The sequence below is a fragment of the Egretta garzetta genome, unplaced genomic scaffold, assembly GCF_000687185.1.
Source record: "Egretta garzetta isolate BGI_Z169 unplaced genomic scaffold, ASM68718v1 scaffold204, whole genome shotgun sequence".
In the NCBI taxonomy this organism is placed as follows: Eukaryota; Metazoa; Chordata; class Aves; order Pelecaniformes; family Ardeidae; genus Egretta; species Egretta garzetta.
In genome coordinates, this window is record NW_009259424.1 from 1,167,171 (window position 1) to 1,188,859 (window position 21,689).

A 21,689-nucleotide genomic window follows, 5' to 3' on the forward strand; every position below is an offset into this window, starting at 1 on the left:
ACCCGCCCGGGGAAGCTCGTACGGGGCTCCCCGCGAGCTGCCCTGCCCGTCCGGGAGCGGCGCGGGGGGGCCGGAGGGGCCCCTCGTGTCCCCTAAACGCGACGGGGCTGAGGGCGAGAAGAGAAACGGTTACAGGAGTACAGACGTTGGCCTGGGAAGGGCTTCGCGCCTGCGGGTTCGGCTTTTGGAGGGGATGCTTAAATGGATCACCCTGGTACTTGAACCCTGAGGCTCTGGAAGTTTTTGGGGGGCGGGGTTCAGCGCCAGCCTGAACAACGGCTGTTTTAAGAAGGAAGCCTGCATAGCGTATGGGAGACCTGATGGTAAACTGCAGGAGTTGGGATTTGCTCTAATGGCGTTCACAAACTCTTCTTCACGCCAGCCTTCCCCGGCGGGCTGTGCTCAGCCAGTCGCTGTGGTGACTGGTGGTTTTCCAGGGATCCCTTCTCTTGCGTAAATTGTAGAGACAATCCTTAGCGGCCTGCCTGGATGCTGGATTGTGGACCGTTGCCGTGCGGTAAATACAGAGGTACCACGCCTGGGCTTCCTTAGACAGTAGTCTTAGATAGTAGTCCTTAGGTTGTCTCTTTCTACCTGGAAGTCTTGTCTGGATAGAACTTGGCCACTTCCCAGGGACTTCTGCCAAGACAGAATTTTGATCTAAACTTCATGGATATAAATTTAAATACTGTTTTGTTTAATGTTACTGTTTAACATCACAAAATATTTGCAGAATAGTTGTAGTGAATTTAATACAACTGAATCCCTCAGTTCAGTGGCAAGACCAAGGTTAGACAGAATTTCTCCCTTGTAGGCCTTGATAACAACAGCTTTTAAAAAACTTTGGGTTGAAATTGTTGATACATGGGTTTTGGCTTCAAAAGGGATTATTTTATAGATATGTATATGTATTTGTAGGGGAGGGAATTTTTTTTTTTCTGGTTATTTCGGGTATTAACCCCAAAAAGATGTACATGCCCTTTGTCACACTACCTATTTCTCAAAAACAAGCCATGAAGTAACCAGGTGTGAATGAGAATGCTTTTATTACTCTGTGCAAATCTGTGTGCAAGCATTCTTTTTTTCTGTATTGAAGCTGAGGCAAGATTCAGATTTCTTAAAAAGCACGTGCAAGATGCTTTTGTCAGTGTATAAAGGAGAGGTGTGGCAGTAATATTGCTGGTTTGGGGCTTATTTATGTGAAGACCATGTCCTAAGGAAGAAAACGTGTAAGTGATAGAGGTGTCTGATCTGAAGCGTTCTGCGAAGGTATCGGTGAGGAGAGGATTCAAGGATCCTAAAGCTCTAAAATCACAAGCGTTTATACACGTTAATGATGTTGCAGTGGTTACCCCTAAATTGGCGAGTCGGTTTGGTAGTCTATTTCTGCAGCTCTGAGCATGTGTGGGGACAAGGATGGAGCATAAAAATGCAAAACTCATTTGAGTTATATTGTGCCTTGAACTTCTCTTGAAAATGTGTACTCTGCCCTCAGGAAGGAAAACAACAGAAGCCAGTTGAGAAGAACTGGTATGGGAAGATTTGATGTGTTTTATGGGTATACATTCAAATAGAGATTTCCAGATCTTGTTGTTTTATTTAAAAAGCCACTTATGACTTTTATAAGTTGGTGGTAAACCTCCTGTTACACTGAACCAGAATTTAGTTTCACGCTTGGTTCTAAACAAGCGAAATTGTTGGTATGTGTTAGGAATGAATAGGAACGTTTTGTTCGTGGTTGGGTGCAGAGAACAAATACGAGATTTCCTCACTTTCAGTACTGTTTGTACGTTCTGAGCAACGCTAACTAATCCGCCTGTAGACACATAAGCTGTGCCATCTCCTGCGCTGTCATTCTCTTTCAAATAAAGTTTATGTCCTGGAGGCAATCTCGATGTCTTTTTCCTGCGTAGTACAGGCAGGTTCTCTTGCTCTCCTTTTTTTGACAATGCCTTGCTCTGTGAGTTGTCCCACTGAAGTCAGCAGGAGCAGTAAAAGACCGAGCTGTTACTCGGTATCAGTATTTTCTGTCCCCCACATGCAAACCTTCAGGCGGTGCTGTGGGACCCTTTGTGCCCCAAGCACTGGACGTCCCTGGGGTGTGTGTGTCGGCACAAGGGTAGTTGCTGCTGCAGTTTGGATCAAAGCCCTTGTTTCTTGGGTCTGAAGAGATGGGACCGAGGCTTCCGTGAGCAAATTCCCCGTGAACAAGCAGCTTGCAAGTCTGAGGGTTTTGTCATCTGAATCCAGCTCTTGGACCTGCAGTTCCCCTTGCAGCACAGAAACGGCCACCGAAAGCTGGAGGGAAACAGGGTTAAAGAGCCTTCCCTTTCACCTTACGCAAATACGCAAGAAATACTTGGGCAAGAACGGTGTGTCAGGGGTGCTGTTGGGAAGAGGGACGGCTGTTTGTTTTTTATCCTCCCCCAAAGTACAACCTATTTAAATATTTACATGATCTCTTGCTGAAAGGCTTTCTTTTCTTTCCTATACCTTTCTGGTTTATTATTAAGTTATGAATGCGGGAGAGGGAGAGATTTGTAATTGCCAATTATTCTGCTCTGTTAAAGAAGTGTATAGTTTTATTTAGTCAGAGAAATATGGTAATAGTGTTTTCTAACAGATTTAAACAGTTTCACTGAGGCTTGTGTTTTGCTGTTTAATATTATTGCTTCTTTTCATGCCCTTTGTATATTTTATCATCTTAATAGCTACGTGAACATACAGTAAAAAAAGGAAATTTCAGACAATACAACCTTGAAGAGAAAGCAGTGGAGGACTAATTTTATACGCAGATAATTTCAGAAGATTAATAATATAGATAATAAAGGGCTTGTGAATGCAGGCATTATATATTCAGTACTTTATAAGCGGTTTTGAATGGCCACTAGGTCCTTCACTGATTAGCACACACCTGCTCCAGCCTCGGTCACGCCTCGTGTATCTGTTCTGCATAGACTCTCCTGCTAGGTCGCTGCATCTAAAATTCTGTAACTATTCGAGGCATCTATTTGTAAGTGTTAGTTTAAAGAATCAGCAGTGTTAAATGACATGAAACCTCCTGGGTTACAAAGCTCTTGCAGGGATGGGAAAAGTGAAAATAGAGCTCCTTAGGGTCCCGAGGAAAGACTTCAGCAAGTGGTCAGCGTTACACCTAGGAAGTAATCTTTTAAAATCAATAGATCGTAGGAGATGCTGCAGGTAAACAGGTCTGCAGTCTTTGTTGGACTGAGGCCTTGATCATGAATCACAGTTCAAAATTAAAGGTATTTTACTTCAATGTAAAATGAGTTTTAGAAGGAATAGGTTTTGCACACGATACAGACCTTCAAGACACAAATTTGAAAGTAATTTAGCATGAGAAACTGTCTGCTGTCAAGCTACATAGAGACTTTAAGTATTTCATGTTGTCTTTTCATAGTCTTAATTGTCAGACGTGCATCTGATGTACAAGAGCAGTTTGAAGAGCAGTGTGTTTGTACCCCAGGTAGCCTTCAGAGAGTAAAGATTCGCCCCTTTCTGCTGAAGGGACTGACAGGCTGAGAGGCTTTGGCAAGGTCGGTACTTCATTCTCAAAAGTTTGCAGCCCTGTAATCGTTATTTTGGAAGCAATCCTTACTCTTTTCTATAACTACCCATATAATCTCCCTGTCAAAGACTGTGGCAAAAGTTGTGATTAAAAATGAAGCAGAGAAATATATTTCAGTGCAGGAAAGCCTGTCAGTATGTGCCTGATTTTCAGTGGCTATATGCGTGGTAGTGTGATCTAAAGCTCAGATACAGCTAGATCTTAGTGTCCGGAACTCTCCTCGGCCTGGGGAGACCCACAGTGCCATGTTGCAGTGACTTTGGCAACTACAAATCCCAGGGAACATTGCCATTAGCAGGTTCCTGCAACCGGATTGGCATCCTGCAGGGACCAATGGCGAGCAGAGAATTCAAGAAAAATCCATGTGTGTCAGCTGTGCCAGTGTTAAAAAGCACCGGGGAGAGCTGTAGACCTGAGTGGAAATTGCCTGTTTCCCTGGGCTGCTTTTAAACCCCCGTGTGAGCTTTGTATCAAGACTCTATTGTACACCCTTTGTGCCTGGGCTTGAAAAAGCCTGCTGGGCTCGTCCAGATGGATGAAATTCTGAACTGCAGACCGGCTGACTTGGAAGATTACTACAACTTGCTAGGATGCGATGAACTGTCTACGGTAAGAGCCTTCCCCACCTCCCCAGAGCCTTCCCCACCTCCCCTCCAGGCTTGTAACGTTTTGACTGTGCTTGTCTGCCTACAGGGGGGATGTGAAGTTGGTTTTCTGTACAGGCAGGACCATTTGAAACGCATGGCAAACCTTCTTTCTTGCCCCTGGTATCTTTTAGTATCTCCCTTCGGAAAGCTCAGTGTTCTGATCTGTATGCCGATGTTAAGATCCTAGACTAAGGCTTATCCTAGAAGTGTCTTATAAAACAGGATTGTATTATAGCTACAGCTGAAAGAATGGTTTATTCATTAGTTTACTTCAACATGTGATATGGTTGTGAATCATGAGCCAGCTGCATAAATTTGACAACATCCAAATAATAATTTGGAATAGATTTTCGGTTTTAAAAGATGACAAAAGGTATTTATATGCATCTAATAACAATGCATGTTCATAGCTGTAGGTCACTGATAATGCTGTTGAGTTTCTCAGGTTTTAACGTATTTTTTTAATTTTTTAAAAACTGTATTCATTGGTTGGGAGGAAAAAAAATAATTTCTCTTTTTTTAAATCATATTAATGATTTTTAAATGCTAACTTTATTGACATTGAAATACTAGTTCTACTAATGTGTTTGGGTAGCAGATACATACCTTACAGTGAGATCTAGCTAAGCAATTGTTGAACCATTTGTAACTAAAAAAAGTATTTTTCTTCTGAACGGTGTCCGCATAACATTTTTTGGATAGTCTGAGTAAGTGGTATGCTAATATTTTTTTAAATCTAATTGTTACATTAACTGGAATTGTGTTTTGATTTTGGAAAAGGAGTTTTGATTACTCTGCTGTAATGAAGGATGTATTCAGTGTGGATAAAAGCTGTATTTTGCTTGGTAAATTTAATCAGATGCTCTCATCCATCCTAGCGGCCAAATGCTGGGGAAATACCTCTTGTCTCTTCTGTCACTGAAAGCAAACTAGTAAAGCATCTTTGACCTGTTAGGGAAGGCAATTTGAAGTCTTTCTTGAGATAACTTCCCAAAAGCCATCCCAGCAGAGGGCGGTGTAAGGTTTTTATGTTGTCTTGCAGATGCTACTTCTCATTTTCTACCTCACACTAATTCCTGAAGGTCTTATCAATTAATTAATAGTTCATGTACACGTGATGATGATCTTTCAGATTGCTTCAAAATGAAATTAAAAAGATGGAATAAATACTAATGGGTCCTGAAAAATAATCTGTCAAGTATAACTTGTTGAGAGAAGCAGTGGACATTACTAGATTATTGACATGGGAGTAGGAACTGAGATCACAAGTTGCCTGAGTACTGTGACTGCCTTCCCTCGGGACGGTGCACACTGCTTCTAACATTGAACAGAAACTCGAAGCATTACAGGTGTTTTGCAATCACATTACTTTGTATGTGACAAATACAGTCACGTATTTGTGGCAGCACAGGCTTCTTTAGGCATATACAGCACCTTCCCAGCTTCCATTCTTTCATTGAATCGGCTGAATATTCTGGTCTTGATCTGGCCTGGGTAATTTAAGCACAAATAGTCTCAATTTCTACAGATTTCCCCTGTATTCAAGTAAATGCCTGTGTTCGTTCTTGCTTCTTGTAGAATTGAGCTCATGGACACCTTGTTCATCTTCAGACTTGAGAGGAAGGGGGGAGATTTAATCTTCATCCTTCTTCCAAGAACAGCATTATTCATATATAGTGGGTATGGGATACCCTTCTTGGTAAAAAACCTCAATGAATATTTCATATAAATTTCATATATTTTGTATAAACTTCATATAAACTTATCCTTCTACTGATTTTTTTTTTTAAACTGAAGACTTCCACACTACCCCTCTGCTACTGTACATATTGTAACTTCAAAGTTCCCCTTTATATAACTAAGTCTTAGAGGTGGTAGTTAGCTATATAATAACCAGTTTCAACAAGTTCTCTGTACAATGTATCTATCTTTAAGTGTCTTACTGACTGGACTTGTATCACCTTGTATCTGTCCCTCTCGAGGAAGTTAACTGAGAAGAGCAAGAAGTGTAGGATTCTTAAAATACTACTGTAGACCACATCTTTCCCAGCATATGACAGCAAAATTGGGCCAGCTAGTTGAATGAACTGTAATTTTGTAATAAAAAAAAATGTAGCAAGCCTTAATTTTGAAATAAATAATTTAAACTGTATATAGATATCAGCATTTGAAGGAGGAGGAATTTTATATAAACAGCCCTTCTAGCGTGGGAAAGAATAGTAGCTAATTGATATCTTGGGGCAAATTGTTGTGAAAGCTTGAGTTGTTCTGGAATAATATAAGGAAGTTTTGGCTTCTGAATTATAAGAAGCAGCAAGATACTTTGGAAAAGCTGAACATCTAAGCTGATGCCCACTCCAGTGGTTTCCTGTATTTTGTTAACTGTTAAGAAGTCTCTGTTTTTTCCAGTGGTTCTAATATTTTATGGCACTATAAACTGTGTGGGAGCTTGTAATTAATAAACTAATACATGCCAATAGTCTAATATTGATTATAAATTTATTCTATTCCAACCCAACCTTTTGCACAGCAATTTAACTTGGGAGGAGGAATGTGAACTGCTAATTATCTAGCTTCGGGGTAGCCAAGATGGAAAAGCCATGCGACACTGACTAAATTTCCTATGAAGAGGATATGGAGAAAGCCACCCAGTCCCACATATTGATCTACAGCAATACAGAAGGTCTTTGCCTCCTGCAATGAGACTTCGTTAAAAATTAGGGTTGATTAAACAAAGTGAAGAGAGGCTGAAGTGATGCATTTTGCCTGTGTGGTCAAATGCGAGGAAAGGGTTTCACACACATGATCTTTACAGATCTTTCTTAAAGCCAGCTTGCCGTATTGGATGACTGAGCTTCACAAAAACAGGAATGTGTGCATGGAAAATGAAGTTAAATAAGTAGTGTCACTGACAGATGGTTGTTGTTACCTATTTTGTTTGTACTAAAGCTTGTAAAAATTAATAGGAAAAAATCTTTCAGCATTCTTTGTTGTTCCTCCCAGCCCCTTTCAAAAAACAAATTTGAAAATCTTTTCTCTGTGTGTGTATTTACTCACTTTAAGTCTCAACATTCTGTTTAGGTTGAACAAATTCTTGCAGAATATAAGATTAAAGCCCTTGAATGTCATCCTGACAAACATCCTGGAAACCCCAAAGCAGGTATGTATTCTTCCCTGTTTAAAAACAATCTATTTTTTTTCTTATATTAACGTGACTAAGAGATTAAATTCAACCTTAAAACTTTATTTAATACTCTTTTCCCCCAATATATTTTAACTGTGATGTGTGTGGAGCATACTGTCTTTAAACAGCAAGCTTTAATATTCTTTTCTAACACTTGCACGCTCCTTGGTGATAGAGCAGGAAGACACTTTTTGGAATTCTTTTTTTCCTAGGACCTTCAATTTTTTTTCTTTCTATGGTAGAACATCTTTTAATCCAGAAATTATTTATGGAGTGTAATCCTTTCTAGACCTATGAAGAGGGCCTGCTTCTATGCTCATGGCATTCAGGTGCCATACTTGTGTCAACTAGTTAATTTGCTTCCATGAACGATCCCATCAGGAACATGGTAAATGTACTTTAGTTTCTTTTAATGTAATTTAATGACTGGAAATAAAGAGAAGTCATCACCACATGAGTAGCCATCTGTTTGCGGAAGAGCAGCTAACATTTGCGTTTATGAAAGCATTCAGTTCATCAAACCTGTGATGGCTAAGCAGCACCTGAGTTATTTGGAGACAATCTTACCCATTCATAACCACAAGATCGCTCTAATCAGCGCTCACCAACATCTGAATAGTTTATATTCTTATACCAAAGGTTATTTTGATGATAATTATGGTCCCCACCAAAAATCTGTTGTAGAATAATTAAATATGCTTCCAATTTTGATTGTGAAAAACTTTTCCTTCAATTCCTCCTATTAGTAGAACTATAAACTGAACAACATAAGCATAAACCGAACACCAGAGCCTACCTACTTGTGTGAGTTTGACCTCATCCACGGCCTCCCCTGAGGCAGCAGAGCTGGCAGTAGAGCAGATGTTAAATGAGACTCGTGCTCCCCGCCTCCAGCAGGGCTCTTAGCGGGGCTTGGCTTTCCTTGATGTGCCATCCTCGCCTAGAATCAGGGGGTTGGCAAGGGGGGGAGTTAGAAGGTGAAATAGGTCGGATGTTTCACTTCGAGATTCCCTGACAAGGAAGCCCCCCCATATTTGGCATTTGAGAGATGATCTACCACCTACTAACAGTGACCTGATCCCTAATATTTAATTCATTCTAAATGATAGAACAAGTACCAATGAAACCGATGGAACGTAAATTCTGGCTGCAGAAAATTCTGGCTATTGCAGCAAGGGAAACGAGAGACTGTTCCAGTGCATGGTCCTTGTTCTGCCTGCACCGCCCCCCAGTCCCGTGTCCCTGTCCCTCACAATTAATTGAAACTAAGTAACAGAAAAAGGGAGGCCAAGTGCCAAACGTTGGAGCAGCTTTGTCAAGAAGAAATATTTTATGCTTCATTGACCTGAACATGCTGTATTTACTTTAAGTACCTTTTGACAGTACTGGTGAAAGTTTATATTTTTATTTCAGAAGCTCAAGAAAGAGTAATTAAATAGACCTTTTGGTTGTTGAAAACTAGTAATGCTAGAAAAAGGAAACCTAATAGAACTGCCCCCTCAACCTGTTGTCTGTTGTTAGATTTATAGTTACCAATTTTGATTAGTGTTTGGGCTTAGTGTATTTCAAAAGAAATATCTCTAATTTGTAAACTGGAATAAATGAATAATAATAATAATAGATCACATAGGTGACTCATATATAAAGTCTAAATCTTTATAACCCTTCTACAAATAGTAACATGCAGCTGCATCCTTAGTAACCATTTCATTAATAATTACCCTAAGGAAAAACAAGAGCTCTCATTCATGCAGTCTGGTAGGCAAGATAACATTTTAGCATATGTAGAAAACATACCTAATAAAATGCACAAGCTACTTAACTTGAACTATATTTAGATTCCTCTTTTTGCTTGTCAGTTTTTGCTTGTAATTTTTTTTTTTTTCCTCTGCTCATGTTTTCTTGGTGTTGTGCTTTGCTCTGACTTCCTTGCTGCTGTGGATGCAAGGGTGTTTCTTTAAAGCATTATTACTCCAGTTTAATTTCCCTTTTTAAGGTTGTCTACAGGGGGCGACTTGTGCCTTGTGCCTGCTGTACTCTAAGTTTTTCTGTACTCAAATTTAGGAGATTTTGAAGCTGGTAGACAAAGGAGCATTTTAGTCCTCATTTGAAAAGGATATCAGTTGTCCACCAGCAGTGCTATGATCCTAAAGCCAGCTAAAACTTTGCAAAGCTGTAAGCAGAACACCCACGTTCCTTTGTCGCTCAGCTCTCCTTCTGTCTCTTTTACTCTGTTTGCTCTAAGCCATTGTTGGCAGCTCCCCTTTCATATCTGAATTAATTTATTTCAAAACAAATATTGGCTTTAGTATCTTTTTGTGTTGTAGTGGAGAATTTCCAGAAGCTGCAGCAAGCTAAGGAAGTTCTTACTAACGAAGAGAGTCGAGTGCGTTATGATTACTGGAGGCGAAGCAAAATTACCATTCCATTCCAGCAGTGGGAGGCCCTGAGCAATTCCGTGAAAACGGTTGGTGTTGTCTAAGTTTGGGCCTTCAGGAGGAGGGGGAAGTAGGACTGGTCCAGAGAAAATGTTGCAGTGAGTGAGAGGATGAGTTATAACACTTTGGCTGCAGTGGTAGGTTTTGGGGATGGGAATAGTGTAGAGTGATTCCTGCACTAAGGGAGTTAAGGAAACTTGGGGAAAAATTGGAAAGCTATAGAAGCCCATTCACAGAAGGGTTTGGGGCTAGTAGTTTTAGAGTGAATTTATTGAGTTGCTGCTTTTATGTGAATTATATGTGTATCATATATGTTTAAGTAACTCAGGGGCTGTTTTCAAATGCTTCAGCACACTTTGCTTTTGTAGAAACCTTTTATTTATTTTCAAAGCTAGGACCTTTGTATAATATATCCTCCTTTTGGTATACTGCTTATCAGATGGTTTTTCATGCTATCTGATTAAATAAAGAGCTCATTGAAAAATCTAGAAGGTAGGTTCCTTGGTACCCTGGGCTTCACACAGGTCTCTGGAGGGGCCCTGCTAGGCTAGTGGGGTGATTTGTGACAGAGACAGATGTTCTGAAGGTTGTTTTCCCTCCTAATTTTGCTAGTGAGATAATTTGATAGCGTGTTCCTAGTAGATCCTAATTCTATAATGTTTTATTTTTTTCTGCCTTATTAGGGTGAATGATGGTTACAAGTCTATGTAGTCAGATTTTAAGGCAGGTGAATAAATGTTTCCCTTGCCAATTCTGCCCGCCTCGGTTCTTCTTATGAGAAAAGTCTGAGAGCTTCTTCAACTAAAGCATTATGCCTGAGCTTAAATGTTTGCTGGGGGTATCCCATCAAGCTTAGTTCAGTTCCAAACAGAAGTTATTTCACAGACTTTAATACGAAAGTTTTCCTAATTGTCTTGTTTTCAAAGGGCACCTTGAAGTCAAAGACAGCCTTGAAAATGGACATTTTCTAAGTCACTCAAGGCCTCTTAAAAAAAGGGTCAGAAGTCACGACAGAAGAAACTGGACAAAAGACCCTTAGAATTATTTGATGCAATTGTGCATTTTGTCCTTGATTCCTACCTGACATAAACTGTTCTCTCAAATGCTATTTGCAATATGTAACCATGCATTCCCCTGTCCTATTGACCTGCAAGGTTCTCTCCAATATGTGCTTTGTTTAAGCATTTATTACAACAGTATAAGAAAGAAAAGAGAAATTCATTTAAAAAATCTTTTAAGGCATAGGAATTAGTTGTTTATTTGTTATTTTTGCATTTATTTAGTCAATGCACTGGGCTGTCCAAAGTAAGAAGGACCAAATGCTGGAAGCTCCTGACTTGAATAATAGCAACAACACAACTAATGAGATTTGGACCCAACAGATGGAAAGCAATGAAGACGGATTGTCAGATGGGAACAGGGAGCAAGAAGATGTTGCAATTTCTGATGTAAAACCACAGTCTTCAAAGAATCCAGACTCCCCAAGTAAGTGAAACCAGCAGTTACAGAAAATTGCAGTATCCAGGGATTGGTCTGAAATGGAGGCTTTTAGTCATGAGAAATTCTTCTCCAGAATAATATGTTTAACTGGTAGCTTTTTAAATGTGGTTTTGGGTTGGGGTTTTGTTTTGGGTTTTATATTGTTTATTATTTGTTTAATTTTGAAGCTTTCAGGCCTTTCTTCCTCCCTACCCCATGTTTGCTCACTTGTTTGCTAGTAAACCCGAAAACTAGAGGAGAAGAGGAAAAAATTCTTCTCAAGCCAAAATGGAAAGTTCAGTTTTGCTGCTATATCAAAATAAAAAAAAAAAGGCAATTATTTTCAGTGATTTTAATAAAAATAACTTTTAAGATGTTAAATAAAACATTTAGGTATTGTACTATTTTTTATTTTATCCAGCATTCAGTATTTATGCACAGTTTGCATCTGATGAGTTAATGAGGATTAAAAATTGAAATTTGAAGGCTTCCTTTGTATTTGAACTATTTCAACAGATTTTTTAAAAAATAGTGCATGCACCAGAATAAATGTGTATTTCAAAAGCTGTCATCTGGCCAGGTGGTGTTTCCTGTCTCTTGTTTAGGTTAGTATGCCTGAATCGAAGTTTACTTACCACAATGGCCACCCTCTGTTCTGCTTGATCCTTCAGGAGTTTCATAATCTTAGGCTTATGCTATCAGAGAACTATGATTAAACAAAGTCCTGTCGTTTCTCCCCAGCTTGATCAAACAGGAAATTAAGTTGAACTGTGAGGGTAGCAAAACCTAATTTAATCCCAAACATTTGTGGAATGCAGAAAATAGGTAAGAAAATTCTACAAACAAAATGTATGTGAGGCATAACTGAAAATTTTATATTTAAAAAAATTATGCTCTATAAAATTATACTATTTGCTTTTTTTTTGATAACTAAATAATTACTATATCCTTTGTAAAATAGTAAAATTTCACAGTAAAGAAAACATCATCTCGTTCCTTGTAATGATAGAATCATAGAATGGTTTGGGTCCGAAGCAACCTTTAAAAGTCACCTACTCCAACCCCCCTGCAGTGAGCAGGGACATCTTCAAGCAGAGCAGGCTGCTCAGAGCCCCGTCCAACCTGGTCTTGAGTGTTTCCAGGGATGGGGCATCTACCACCTCTCTGGGCACCCTGCGCCAATGTTTCACCGCCCTCAGTGTAAAAAATTTCTTCCTTATATCTAGTCTAAGGTCCCATGGTGAGCTTTCTTTGCAGTAATTTTCTTATTTTAAGTTTTAATTTAATTTCTGTAGATTTGAATGGGAAAAATATCAAACCAATCAAATGCCTATTTAATTTACCCAGTGGGCATATATTTACATTAATAAATGTTAATATTAGAATATGTTTATTTGACAGGGCCTGTATGCACTCCAGTGTTCATACTTGATTGTAGGATGTTGATAATGCTTTTCTTTTGGTCCAGGAAAATGTATTATATTGGATTCCACTTTTAAACAGGGATATTTTCAGTTCCTGTCTGCTGGTCTGTAAGAATTATGGACTACAACTCCACGTAGCTATTTGAGCCTGAATAAGAGATTTTTAACACTAAGTCTGGTAATAGGCTTCAGCTTCCTGATATAGGAAGATCACATTTTAGTATTAACAGCCCATAGATCATAAAAACATAGTGCAGGGTCTGAAAAACTCCTTTACTCCCTTACGTGTGGAAAGGGCCATCTGTACCTTCCCTCCACACTGCTGCCTTTCACGTACTTGGAGATTTATCATGTCACCCGCTATCTCTTCTTCTTTAGATTAAGCAAATGCAATTTGTTCAATTTTTTTTTGGTAAGTCCTCTTTTCTAGACTGCTGTCGTTCTTGCTGTTCTCCTTTGGACTCTTCCCAGCTGATATATATCTTGAAGTTTGGTGTTTGCTTGAATTCTTGTTCAAATGGTGCCAAGAATACAGAGGTTGCCCCTGCTAGTCAAGAGCACTGGAAGTGACCAATTTTTTACTTACTTTTTCTGGAGAAGATTATCAAATATTATTTCAAACAACTTAGTTTTATCCATGTTTATCATAATTTACTTGCCTTTCTCTTTTTTTTTCCTCAGGATTTTCAGAGGCAAATTACTGGCACTTGCGTTTCCGTTGGTCAGGGGATGCTCCATCAGAGCTGCTGAGGAAATTCAGAAACTACGAGATCTAAAATGCAAAATATGCAAGAGTGTGAGATCATCTGTTCAACAATTCAGTATTTTTTTGTCAGCAGTGATAAGTTATTTGTATTCATTCACTGTGATGTGAACGTTGTTCAAATAAGTGTCAATACTGATTTGTTAACATGCATGCTCTGAGCATTACAGATGGTGGTCTTTTTGTTTAATAAGCGACTTTAAAAAGTAAAGCCCTTTTCAGTATTAACATAAAGTGATTTTGTGAAGTTAGCTAACATTTTATATATTGTTTCTTGTATTCTTAAGTATTGTGTAGTGAATATTTCTCTCAACACTGTCATGCTATGAAGAATGTACTCTCAGTAGAACCAAAAGTCAATGTTAGACTCCAGCATATCATCCTATTCAGTGACGATCTTCTAAAAGCTATATGACAATGAAATTTAATCAGAACTGTGCTTATATCTAAACGATGTACACTGGCTCACTTCTCCATTGCATTGTACTTCCTATAGTGATTTATTATGCACACATGTACAATACTGTTACAAACTTATTAGAGAATTGTGATCTTGGGATATAGATGAACTAAGAACCTTGTTATTACCCAAGAAGGTCACCATGATAGATCAAGCACTCTTAAAAAATCACTTGGTTTCTATCTTAACAAGTGCGCTTTTTGCACCAGCTATTTATTTTGGAAGGCAGTTCCAGAACTTCGCTTCTCCAGTTAGCAACTTAATTTCTTCTGAAGATGTATTGGTGGACAACTGATACCCATTGTCTGTGGACCAGCATTGTCCTGTGGCTTAATAGTAATTTCCCTCTCTGCTCCGGCCTGGTAGTCGGGGTCTTATCAAGGTTTTGTATGGTGAGGAATGAAGAGTCAGGCCAGTCAGCATCAATGTGTACAAAAGCTCACAGAAAAGCTTTTTGATATTTTGGGCAAGTTTTCAAGCTCTACATTGTGTTTATTCATTTTGTATTTGCTTTCTTCTTTGTAAACCTGGCTAATATATCAGGTATTGACATTGTGGTTTTGTGCAGACAAGTAATTCCAGCAGCAACAAATAAAACTGCATGCATACAAAAAGGGGATGTTTTCATTTTTTTAATTGGAATCTTCTACCCACCACACAGATCCCTTTTGAATTTCTTGTTATTTGTCCCCTCAGTGTAGGTAAAAGCTTAAGGAAGTCCAGTTATGAATCTTGGGCATCTCCATGGAAAGTCTAATCTGAAAACTACAGCCTTTTCCCAACATGGAAACAATATTAGCATGTCTGTCTCTCCCTGGAGTGACATGTTTGGCTCTACCGTGCAGGGGTGTGATGTGCTGACTGACCTACTGTGCTTCTCCTGTTTGGTGCCCATTTGCTATAAATTATAACACAAGTGCCTGCCAATGGAACCCTGATAATATGTCTATCTTATTAGCCTCATTAGTGTATTTATTCTGGTGCCATTTATCTTTACAGGGGCTGATACTAGTGTTAATGCTGGTTGTGTTTGTACCAGTTTATAAAAGCTGAAAGTACTGGTGTTCTCCTGATACAGCTACATTGATCCTAGAGTTGATGGCATCAGTAGCAATAGCTATTTTTACGGCACACCATCCTGCTTATCCAAAAGATTTTTTTTTTGTTATTCTACATGCTTTGCCCTTGCATACTTTGTAGCTGAAAACATTACAGAGATGAGATTAATAATTCCCTGTAATATATGCTAAATGTAATTACAAATTTTCTTCTAGTGCATATGCTGCTTTCCTTTAGATAAAGGTATTTGCCCAAGAAAGACTTTCAATCCATTTTATAGGGAGGGACTGCAAAGTATGTCAAACAGCAGTAACAGAAGAAACTCTAGTTCATGCAAAGGATACAAAGTAATAGGGTACAACTTTCCTGTCTTTACCAAAAAGATGGAAATGCAGTCGGCTGGAATACTTTGAATCAGACGGCAGCTCAGCTTCTCCTCTCCCCATTTGACTGGTAAAGGTAAAAGGGGGTAGCTGGATGGATGATTTAGCACTTAACCAGCTGGTTTCCCTCAAGAGGTAAATATACAATAGACCTTTGTACAGCAAACTCGTTTTTCATGTAATTAAAACTGATGTCATTATTAGCCAATTATTACATGGTTTGTTTTGGCAAAGCACCTTTAGATATTTGTTCTGGATGAATAATTGCAGATATTTGGAAGACTCTCAGCCCAGTGAAAGCTGATGGTAAAACTTGCATATTGCAAGGTACCTGCTAGAGATCAGTACTCTAATTTGTATTTGCCCTAGTAAAGGGGACAGATTATTAACTGGTGCTCTAGTACACCGACACAGACTTTTTTCTATTTATGTATATATTTAACTTGAAATGGTCCAATTTTCTGTATTCTCAAATAAAGCTGAATTAACCTATTCCTAGCAGAGCAAACCCAGGGGTACTAGAAAGCGAGAGGAAGCTGTGCAGCCTGTTTTGCTTTTGGGACAGCACTGGTGGGACCTGACCTGTTGGCCAGTAAGAATAGTTAACTGGAATAACTGGGCAGCCCAGTTCTCCCTCATGTTAGAAAGGAAAGAAATAAGCACCTGACAAATTGCCCATTGTAATTAACCTATTCCTAGCAGAGCAAACCCAGGGGTACTAGAAAGCGAGAGGAAGCTGTGCAGCCTGTTTTGCTTTTGGGACAGCACTGGTGGGACCTGACCTGTTGGCCAGTAAGAATAGTTAACTGGAATAACTGGGCAGCCCAGTTCTCCCTCATGTTAGAAAGGAAAGAAATAAGCACCTGACAAATTGCCCATTGTTAGAATTTTTAAAAGGTTTTTTTGCTAGTAGCATGAAAAGACGCAGCAAATGTCCCACATGATATTATCCACAATAATGTGGTGCCTTGGCCTCTGCACTGGTAAGCATATAATATGCTTAAATATTAATTGGAGCGGAGGTTGCAGTGCCTTGGCCTCTGCACTGGTAAGCATTAATATGCTTAAATATTAATTGGAGCGGAGGTTGTAAGCTGGATCTCACGCTCTGTGAAGATGTGATTAAGAGGCAATAGTCAGGTATACATGGTTTTTTGGTGGCCAACAGAGAACTTAACTTTCTTTGCAAAGTGGAAACAGCTGCAAAAGGACAGTTGTGGGGATGGGGAGCAACAGCAACAAACCCAGGTACTATATATTAGAATTAGGGGGCTGAATCTTGAGTTGGGGGAGAGGGCAGTTACTTGCAAGGGATGGTAAGGTCCTGTTTTCTTCTGGAGCACTTCTGTGAGCTGTTTAGGCAGGTAACAAAGGGTCCTGAACCATCTGGGTACCTGAGGGGTCTGACTCGGTGTGTGCTTCCACTGCACAGCGATTGACCATTACCGTGCTTGTGCACTTTGTTAGCTATAGCTCTAAGTGATTTAGCTTAGCTTGGTATGAAAATAAACAGACCTGTGGAGTGAGCCTAGATCCTCTGGAGTCCAGTCAAAAGTATTGCTTAAACTTTGCCATTACTGGACTTGTGAGGGCTGATGAGATTTCAGCTGGAAGTTATGAGATAGCAGGTGGATGATGAGGATAATAAAATACAGAAAATAGGGCATGTTGTTTAATATGTGTTTTTAGGTCTCTGAAACTGTATCAACTAGTTTATTCAGCCAGATGTTTACAATGAAACTGAAAAGCTCTGGGGGGTTCTTCAATTATATAAAATCAATATATCTTTAATTACTGCTCTAATGCCTGTTCTTGTGCAAATGCTGAATGTATAAGATTGAGAATGTTCTAGTTCTTTGTGAACTTTTTGCTTTGCCAGTATTTGCCAAGTTGTTTTGCCAACGTTTCCCAAGTGGTGATGTAGGAGTTAGTTTTGATGATGAATACTCATAGTACATGACTTAAAATCTCAGGCTGAGTAATGCTGGATGGTAAGATCGTTTCCTGAATGCTTGTTTTCCTCTTTCTTTGAATGAGAGAGGGGGGAAAAAAAAAAAGGCAGTTTATATGTTCTATAATAGAACCAAGTATCCTGATGATTAAAACAGATATTGGGTAGCTTTAATTTCCTGAGCACGAACATTGCTATCTTACACTCTCATATCCTGAAATGAGGGACAAGACTGCTGGGAAGGTAAGCAGTGAAGCTATTGTAAAGCTGATGAAATTACACAACAAAAGATAAAGCAACTCAGTAAGTTGTCAGCCTCTGTCACTGTCAGATGGGGTGATGTTTATCAGTTAATTTATGCTGGGTATTTTTATTGCAACCCAGCATACACGCTCATCCTGCTGTTATAAGAGTTGCCGAGCCTCCCCCCGACGGTAGGCACTGCGTATGTTTGTTCTCTCACCTTCACTCTATTAGTCTCTTCTCCTTCCTGTGCTAATGAAGGCGAGACTCTTCATGTGCTCCGTTTGTCCCAGCTTTGAAAGGCTTGTGTCTGAGTCATTACAGTGGTGCGCAATACAGACTGGGAACTGTTACACATCTTGGGTCTCTGATGGCTATTGTAACCTGTCACAGGTGATGGATGCTGGAGAAAATGAATTTTCTTTCCTCTCTTTTCTGTCTTCACGGTGGTTTGCTCTTGCTCCCTTCTTCTGGTGGGGCAGTATGGGAGAGGGGTTACTGCTGCCAATATTCGGAAGGTTTCCGGTCTTGATGTGTGATGTGGTTCTCAGTGCTTTGGACAAAATTATTTGCTTGCTGCTTTGTCAAAACTGCTTCTCCAAAAATACTGAAAGACTCGGCACCAAAGACAGACAGCCTTTCTGCGGAGATACAGTTTGACTTTCAGGGACAGATCCTTGCAGAAACCACATTAACTTCACCAGGATTGTCCGAGCTGGTCCTTTACTAGCAGTTAATTTCCATGGAACCACCAAATTTATGCTGGGAAGAGGACTGTCAACTCCTCCTCTTTCCATAAACAACTTTGTGTGAATGATATCGAGGGGATGGGGGAGCAGAAGAATGAGCAGAAAGGTCCAGAGGAGTAAGAGACTGTTCCAGCTGGTTGGGCCTGGGTGCCTTTGGTGCTTTCCGCTACTTGCAGTCCTCACTTTCAAAGGATTTGAGTCTTCCCCAGGATTCCCATGTCCATCCTTGGCCTGCAACTGCCAAAGGACTGGGCTGCTTGCTTCAGTGTGGGTAGCTGATGATAAAAAAATAAAAAAGGAGCCTGGAAATCTTAAGCACCTCTTTGCTTAGCAGGCTAGAGGCACCTTGATCCCTGAAGGTACTGTGCAGCGGGCCTGAAGGGTTTGGGGAGGAAAATTGCACCAAGTGGCAGAGATATGGAGCAGTACCATGTTGAGCCCGTATGTACGCTTTGGAGTCTGGACTCCAGCACCAGATTCGTTACTGCCCTGCTCTTTCTCACTGTTCTAGCTGAGGTTTAAAAAGGGAAGCGGATCAGAACAGTAGTGCTTTAACTCTTTGCTGTAAAACGGAGGTGAAAAGTGATAGGAGTCAAGAGGCGAGCACTGAAGCAGGAACACTAGTGCTGCTGATGTGTATATAGCTTTAGTGGGCTGTTTGGCAGTCCTTACTTTCTTCTGTAATTACAAAAAAAAATTGTGATTAAAACCATACGGTTCTTCCCCTTTTTTAGTACTTTGATGAGAACATTTTCATAAATCTTGCTGAAGGGTAAGGGTGAGAAGTTACTTGGGTGTTCACTGTTGCTCTTTTATTTTTTCAACTGCAAATTTTAGAGAAAATCAGTTTCAAGGTGAAAAGGTTCACTGAATGCAGATACCTCCTTAGATGGAGGAGATTTTTGTTGCTTTTCTGTCAGACTGGCCTCTTATTTTTTCAATATAAAATTTAAAATAACCACGTCTTTTAAGTGTTAGTCATTTGACATTTCCATCCCCAGCGAGGTCCCAGTGAAAAGGACATCTTGAAGTTGCAAATTTCTTAATAAATATTTATTGGGTTGGTGCTTTGTCTTCACATCTGTTAAAGCAATGAAATATGTCTTTTGGAAATAAAACACCCCACAAAAGTGGTCAGTACAAAACCCGGCAACTTCTGCAGTGATGCAATTGAAAAGAAGGACTTAGTGCAAAGCTCGCCCACTGTGTTTAGTATTTTGACTCTTTTAATATTGTCTTTTTATTAATTTGGAATGTTACCCAAAACTGCATTACACAAAATACATTCTCTCATCTGTTCCAGATTACAGGGGTGCGTGGGCCCTTTGAGTTAGAAAAGAACAAGAGAGTTTCAATTCCTGACTGTTTAAACAAAGTCAAGCCTTATATGTGGAAAAGAAGTTATGTTTTCTAAAATGTGTTACCTGAAATGTGCACACTCACTAAAAACTTTGCTATTTTGCAGAGCAACTAACGTACTGCTCTAAGCACAAAATTTTAAGCTGCTGTTAGAATACAAATATGCTAAGGTGAAAGTAGCACATGTACCACACCTTAGCAAAGGATGCTTAATTCAATACTCTTGAATTTAAAAACTGTCTCTTCTGCAATGTCTGAGATGATAGATAAGATGTCTGATTCCTGTATCCCTTGGCACATACCTTTGCATGTGAGAACTCGAGGGAAATGCCTAACGTTATGGTCACGTATCACACAGTACCATTGTCAGTTATTTACCAATTTAAGATTCCTGCTAAAGTGAACCCTCTAACGCTTGCATGTGCCTTAACAGAAACAAACACCCAAACCTGAAATCCCTGGAAGCCTTGTTAGGGTGCACTTTGAAATATTCATTTTGCTGCCAGTCTAAACAATTGTTTGTCCCCTCTTACTTTTATTTTGTTCTGAGCAGGGGTATTTCAGTGTTTCTTCTTCTTCCCCTTGCCTCCATTTTCTGATTAAATTAAGTTGCACTAACAAAACATGATGCTAGAAAGAATGGGCTTGCCTGTGTCTTTGTATTGGGTTTTTGTCTTGTATTTAAGAGAGAGAGGCGTGAAAAGCGGTTGTTCCTATTCTAGCCTATTTTGGCCCCTGTGGAAATGGCCTTTTTCTTAATTTCAGTCTTCTCTTACCTGACTGCAAATTTTTCGTCTCTTCACTAATGCTGGGGTCGCACATAGGAGGAGATAGACACATCTGGGTGATGAAAGGTCAGTTTAAGCCAGTCAGAAAGAGGGGAGATGCGTGTGTGTATGGGGAAGTGCCTTGTTCTTATGTTTTTCCTGGTTATTAGTTGCATAATAACTTCTCTGTGTTTCCCACCCAACCCCCCCATTGCCAGATTGTGTGTGTGCATGCTTCATGCCTGTGCAGAAGGCCATAAAGGACAGGAAAAGGTGATCTAGGACTCCCTCGCTGGAGGTCTAGGAGTAATCAGACCAGCTTCTGTCATGAAAGAGTAGGTTTGACGAAGAGAATGCATTCAATATAGAGTAGCCTGCTGCTACTGTATTTATTTTGTATCAGCTGTAGGACATGGGAGCAGGACAATAGCCCTTTGGGCAAATGGGGGAACGGTCTGTGCAAGGCATTGGTTTAATCCTGAGCTTTGCACTTGGACAGTGCCCATCCTGCCTCAGAAAACCTAGAAGGTGAGCTGTGGAAAGAACACTCATCCCAATGCACCCTTCTCCCACCTCCACCAACTGCTGTTCCTCACAAGTGTTTACATGCAGTGCTGGAAACTTGCCCTGGGACCTATTGCTGCTACTTTATTTCTTGACAGGGGCAGGGAAGGAGCGTGTAGGCATGGCTGAACGAGCTGCAATAGGATAGATACTACACAATCCCTCCGGTTACCGCAGTTGCACGCTTAAGAGAAGCCATGAAGAGTAAAGAGCCTGCACATTCTACGCCATGGGAGAGAAAAAAATTAACCCCCATCGGGCCGCAGCGAGCAGGGTTCGAACCTGCGCGGGGAGACCCCATTGGATTTCAAGTCCAACGCCTTAACCACTCGGCCACTGCCGGCTGGGCGCTGGTGGATTTCTTTTTTTAAAAAAATAATACTTGTGCGCGGGGAAGCAGACGCGTTAGTTACCGCCATCGCTTGTTTTATTTCCTCTTGTGGTGGTTTTGGTGTTTTTTTTTGGTGCTGGTATCTTGGTTTTTTTCCCCCCTCTTTTTACTAATTCTGTTCTCTCAGCGATTGGAAAAGTTGTCTATCATATAACTTTTTTTTTTTTTTAGGTAGTTGTGTCAGCAGTGGTATAATGGAAATTAAATCTAACTTGACTTTATACATGTGCTGCTGTGGA

General features: G+C 40.0%; 1 protein-coding gene and 1 non-coding gene across 2 annotated transcripts; one reads left to right on the forward strand and one right to left on the reverse strand.

Annotated features, from left to right (window-relative positions):
* Positions 1-6: 6 nt before the first annotated feature.
* On the forward strand, positions 7-13,617 carry DNAJC12 (DnaJ heat shock protein family (Hsp40) member C12). Its single transcript, XM_009637000.2, has 5 exons — positions 7-4,198; positions 7,318-7,396; positions 9,748-9,887; positions 11,142-11,343; positions 13,443-13,617. Exons 1-5 carry the CDS (start codon positions 4,121-4,123, stop codon positions 13,535-13,537), a joined length of 594 nt encoding a protein of 197 aa, XP_009635295.1. The 5' UTR covers positions 7-4,120; the 3' UTR covers positions 13,538-13,617.
* Positions 13,618-21,317: 7,700 nt separating this feature from the next.
* Positions 21,318-21,403, reverse strand: TRNAS-UGA. Its single transcript has one exon. It is a non-coding gene; the product is annotated as a tRNA-Ser (tRNA).
* Positions 21,404-21,689: the final 286 nt, after the last annotated feature.

Coding starts and splice junctions, on each gene's coding strand:
- DNAJC12 (XM_009637000.2), top strand. CDS start 4,121: ATGGATGAAATTCTGAACTGCAGACCGGCTGACTTGGAAGATTACTAC. Junction 4,199..7,317: donor GATGCGATGAACTGTCTACG/GTAAGAGCCTTC, acceptor CATTCTGTTTAG/GTTGAACAAATTCTTGCAGA. Junction 9,888..11,141: donor TGAGCAATTCCGTGAAAACG/GTTGGTGTTGTC, acceptor GCATTTATTTAG/TCAATGCACTGGGCTGTCCA.